Source organism: Manduca sexta, chromosome 21, assembly GCF_014839805.1.
Source record: "Manduca sexta isolate Smith_Timp_Sample1 chromosome 21, JHU_Msex_v1.0, whole genome shotgun sequence".
Lineage (NCBI taxonomy): Eukaryota > Metazoa > Arthropoda > Insecta > Lepidoptera > Sphingidae > Manduca > Manduca sexta.
Genome location: NC_051135.1, coordinates 8,175,990 through 8,181,404, shown reverse-complemented (window position 1 = coordinate 8,181,404; position 5,415 = coordinate 8,175,990). Strand labels below are relative to the sequence as shown.

The window sequence follows — 5,415 nt, the reverse complement described above, 5'->3', positions numbered from 1 at the left end:
CTTGGTGTTTTCATGTCCCGCCTTTTTTACAGCAATGTTGGTAATGTTGCTCGTGAGCATAGACAATAATGTGTATCGTATTTTAGACATTGACGTATATTCCATAGACACGAATGTCCATAATATAAACTATTTGTTCAAAATCTAAACTAAAATGGCAACCAAAACATCACAGTTATAACTTATTTATTTACTTGAACAAATAATTTTACTTATTTGACTAATATTTTTTATTCACATCCAGGTTTACACTTGACTCGAGTTCTTAATTTATGAGCGCAACTTCGTACGCAACCACAGTAAATATTGACACCATACTAGTCAGTTTTAATGGATTGCAGTTCAATTCAGTAGAACACAGTGAACGCTAAATCTAGTGCGTAGTACGTAGAGTACATATATATCGATGGTTTTAGGCCTACACCAAAACTATATTTTTCGCTAAAATTATAGCATAAAAATACTACGAATTTATATTATTAAATCTTAAAATTTTGAATCAATTAGGAAATATCAAATCTGGAAGCTCAATGCCACAAACCTCCGTTTTCAAATTATCCCTATGTGTTTTGGCTGCACCTACACTTTATTTCTATTATACTAGATCTTAGTGTGGTCCTAGCACATTGATAATGTGGTGTTTGGTGTTTTATTATTCTGCACTACCCTGGTACCGGGTTTGTCCATAATTTGATAACTTGTTTATAATAATCCGCATAGTTATTGTTACTGATCGGATAAGAGTGTTCTAAAGTATATTTTTCAATATTTTATCATAAGTTTATTAAACGGTTATAAAATTATCTTTTTTTATAACACTGGTCAGCTTTATATGTTTGTACACCACGAAATACTAATGAACCGGCTCGCTCAACGGAGTGACAACACCTGAGAGAAACCACCTTGAATCACAGACAACTGATGAAAAGTAACAACTTCGTTTTTATGTTCTTTTTCTAATTTCTGATCTTCAAAAGTAGAACACCAAGGAACCCTTTGGAATTAAATATACTTTCTAATAGTTCTGGCCGGCGCGGCGTGCCGACGAATACGGTAATAATGGTTAGATAGTTGCCGGTAGCCATCCTGAGCCGGGGTTCAGAACCCGTTAGTGGGTTGCCCTTAGGTTGCTTAATTTTCAATGGTTGCGAGCGCCTAAAGAGCTCACCCAAAAGTCCGATGTGTTGGTATAAGTCGGCCCTTGCCAAGCTAACAAACGTAGGGTTAGGTTAAAAAAAAATCTCATTTACTGTGGCGCACCGATTTCCTGAAATATTGTTCGTATGCTGGTCTTTGCTGTAATAAAATGACTGAAATCAACAACCATAAATAAAATAAACACCGTGATGTAGCAATCAAACAACAATGATAGTAAACCGATAAATTTTATTGTACAATATTCGCGGGCAGATGATACGTTATCTGGGTATATTTTTATTTGGTCGGGTGATAAGGCAATGGCGTCTAGAGTCCAAGGCTATCCGGTTTGATTGGTTGCGAGCGAGCAGTCGCCCTGCAGACTGCAGACTGTTGAGTTATACTTAGGTAAATTTGTTTTAAATATTTATTGCTTATATCCTTATGCTATAAATATAACAGTGTGCATATAATAATTATTGTTCTACAGAATTTTTAATAAGATTATGCAGCATTCTAGCTACAAATGGTTGTTGTAAAACTTGTAGGCAACTAGGAATTATAGCTACTATTTAAAAATCCTATGTTCCTATTTGTCAATTTTTGAAACTTATGAATACACTGCCTTCTCCAAGTGTATGTATATAGAGTCGCCGCAGAGTCTTAAATCCCAATTGCTGAAAATATGTATATATGTTATGCACCTTAGCAATGATAGGTATGTACTTCTCCAAGAATAGTACTAGACGATTTAAGCATAGCCAGCGAGAATATCTAATGGTGTCCTTATGATGCTTTTTTTGTTTTACTGAAAAAAAAGATTGTCATGACCGCCCAGCCTCAAGAGAGACTGAACGGAGATGATATCCTGGTAAATAAGTTGTAGATATCTTTCCCTTTTGACACCCGGAAATTACATTCTTGTCGTTACCTACGTGAAAATATTTAAAATAGAGTAGTCATAAAAATGTTTTTCGATACCTCGTATATACCATTATTCGGTTGAACATAATAAGATTATAACATTATGTATCAATTATCTTGCAGAATTACAACATGGCAATCGATTTTTACTATACCCCCGGCTCTGCGCCCTGCCGCATTGTCATGTTGGTCGCTGCGGCTCTCAACATAGAGCTCAATTTGAACTTAGTAGATTTAGCAGGTCAGGAACATCTTAAACCAGATTTTTTAAAGGTAAACCATTTTTTACTAAAGATAAATTACCTACTTATAAAAAGTCGGGAGAACTAAGGAGTAATGACGATTATTCGCTGTTTATGATTACTAAGGAGTTTTAAAATGATCCTTTGTTTACTTGGGTGATCGCAATATGGGGAGATGGAATGAGATCAAATCGTTTCCATGCGAAGCAGAGAATAGAGGCCTAAAACAACACAACCTAGTCTAATGGCTGGTTGAATAACTTAGTTTCGGGTCCTAAAGAGGTTTATTATAAAGTAGAAACTTATAAAAGCCTGCTATATTTCAGCTTAACCCTCAACACACAGTACCAACGATAGTAGACGATGGTTTCTCTCTGTGGGAGTCGCGCGCAATCAGCAGATACCTGGTCAACAAGTACGGAGGCGACAGCGCTCTGTACCCTCAAGACGCGCAGGCCAGGGCACTGGTAGACCAGCGATTGGACTTCGATATTGGCACATTGTACCCCAGATTTGCGAAGTATTACGTAAGTTGTTTTAATGTATAGTTGAATTGGTGTTGATCTTTATGTACTAATTAGTGGTGGTTGTAAATGTTTTCGCTGTTTTTGGTAGCCTTGGTAAAAAAGGGTATTTCACTTCCTACATAACCATTTACTCCATTGAAATGTTACATTTTTTAGGCCTTACCTTGCGTTTTTTAGAGGACGCAATTTTATTTTTTTGAATTGTAGGGGGTCAGTCTAAAGCTAAAACCAAGTTTGTGGGGTCGCCACCCTTGTCCCACAGCCGCCATCTTGAAAATAGGGGTTGAAATGGTTTTTACGATGTATCTCTTAAACTATTTATCTGACAAAAAAAATGTATAAACACTTTTGTTGCAAATTAAATTCTCTACAACTTTGGTTTAGTAACTTTTGTCGTAGAACTATAAATAAAAAAGTTATAAGCGAAAATGTTAAGAAATTCAATGTTAAGCAATGTCCATTGCAACGTCATCAGAACGTGTGTTTATAAGGTTAGCTATTCTTACAATAAGAGAGGTTAGAAATAATAATAATAATAGCAGGCAGATGTTCTTTTGTTCCCTAATGGTCCCTTGGGTATTTGGGTATTAATGAGTACAAAATAAAGTATTATGAATCTTATAAACACACGTTCTGATGATGTTGCAATGGACATTGCTTAACATTGAATTTCTTAACATTTTCGCTTATAACTTTTTTATTTATAGTTCTACGACAAAAGTTACTAAACCAAAGTTGTAGAGAATTTAATTTGCAACAAAAGTGTTTATACATTTTTGTCAGATAAATAGTTTAAGAGATACATCGTAAAACCATTTCAACCCCTATTTTCAAGATGGCGTGGGACAGGGTGGCGACCTTGGTTTGACCCAAAAAAATAAAATTGCGTCCTCTAAAAAACGCAACCCCAAATGTAACTTTTCAATGGACTAATTGGAGAATGGAGATCGTGACAATGTACAAAATGTTTTAGTAGATAGTAAATACTCCTGTTAGTACACAGGGTCATTTTGTAAATGACCCTGTATATTAATCTCCATAATTATCAACATTGAATTCTGTAAGATTCATCCGTCCTTCGATTACGTTCCAGTATCCCCAACTGTTCGGTGGAGCTCCAGCTGTTGAGGCAGATTTAGAGAAACTGAAAGAAGGCTTACAATTCTTCAACACGTTCCTCGAGGGTAGAAAATATTCAGCTGGAGAGGAACTCACACTCGCAGACCTAAGTTTGGTGGCAACTATTTCCACGATCGACGCTGCTGGCATCGGCTTGAAGGAATACCCTAATGTTGAGAAGTAAGTAGAACTTCTGTAAGTGCCACAATTCTGAGAAGGTTGGCGTCAAACATGTGTCCAATTGTAATCGCCAAATCTTCCCTACCATATGCGTAAAAAGTGTGGCCGTGTTGCCCTTCTAACATCTTCTAGATTTTTGAATACCTAATTACATGCAAGTTTTTACGAATATAAAAATATCTTTCTTTATACTCGGGGATAAATATTGATTATATGTTAATGCACCATATAGCATATCAGTTTACCAAACTTTAAATTCATTCCATGTTTTATGTTTACTTTACATCCAAATATATTAACGTATTTTCACATTAATCAATATTTATCTTCTACTATATAACCCCGAACAGTATATTTGCTTGTTTGAACGCGCTAGACAGTAAAATATTCTAACATTGACCAATAAATAATGCATTCGCAGATGGTTTGAGCTGGTGAAAGCCACTGCGCCAGGATACGAAGAGGCGAACCAGAAGGGCATCGACGCGTTCAAAGGGTTCATCGCTATGATGAAAGCTAAAACTGAACTGTAATCTATTTTAGTTCCTAATAAAATATTTTTTACAATGTATTTTTTTTATTAATAAGTTGGCAATACTTTCGGTGTGGGTAGTTATAATTAACTATTTCATGGGATACACAACTAAAGTTATACTGTTTAATGTCTTTGATTTTACACGATTGCTTTTCGAAACGGTTTTCGAAATCCCTTATTAAAATTTTTAAAGAAAAAGATAAATACCACTCCAAATATGTCAAATACTTAAACCCTCGTGATTACGACTGTTTCTCCTTGATGAGAAGAAGAGCCAAGACGGCATATGATAAGTGCTTTAAAACATATATCTCTTCTATTGAGAGCAGTCTCCATAATGATGTTAAGCCTTTCTGGCGATATACAAAATCCAAAAAAGAAACGAACTCGTACCCCACAAATATGTTTTACAACGATGAGCATGCCGATAATGGTACAGATATTGCAAATTTATTCGCCAAACACTTTGCAACAGTTTACAATAAGATTAGATTAAAACCTCAAATAAGTGATCTCCCTAAAACTAGTCACTGTATGTCAGCAATACATATAACGTATAAAGAAATTGAAAACTCATTAAACAGTCTCCAAATAAACAAGGGTCCTGGTCCAGATGAATTACCCCTATATTTATAAAAAGGTGTGCCAAAGTACTTATCAAACCACTTAATATAGTCTTTAACAAGTCCCTAGTTGAAGGCTATTTTCCAGACATATGGAAATTATCTAAGATAGTACCAGTGTATAAATC

General features: G+C 35.3%; 1 protein-coding gene across 1 annotated transcript; it reads left to right on the top strand.

Moving 5' to 3' along the window:
• The first annotated feature begins 1,401 nt into the window (after positions 1-1,401).
• On the top strand, positions 1,402-4,700 carry LOC115451316 (glutathione S-transferase 1). Its single transcript, XM_030179603.2, has 5 exons — positions 1,402-1,545; positions 2,185-2,334; positions 2,630-2,830; positions 3,924-4,129; positions 4,551-4,700. The coding sequence occupies exons 2-5, from the start codon at positions 2,194-2,196 to the stop codon at positions 4,660-4,662; spliced, it is 660 nt and encodes a 219-aa protein (XP_030035463.2). The 5' UTR covers positions 1,402-1,545; positions 2,185-2,193; the 3' UTR covers positions 4,663-4,700.
• Positions 4,701-5,415: the final 715 nt, after the last annotated feature.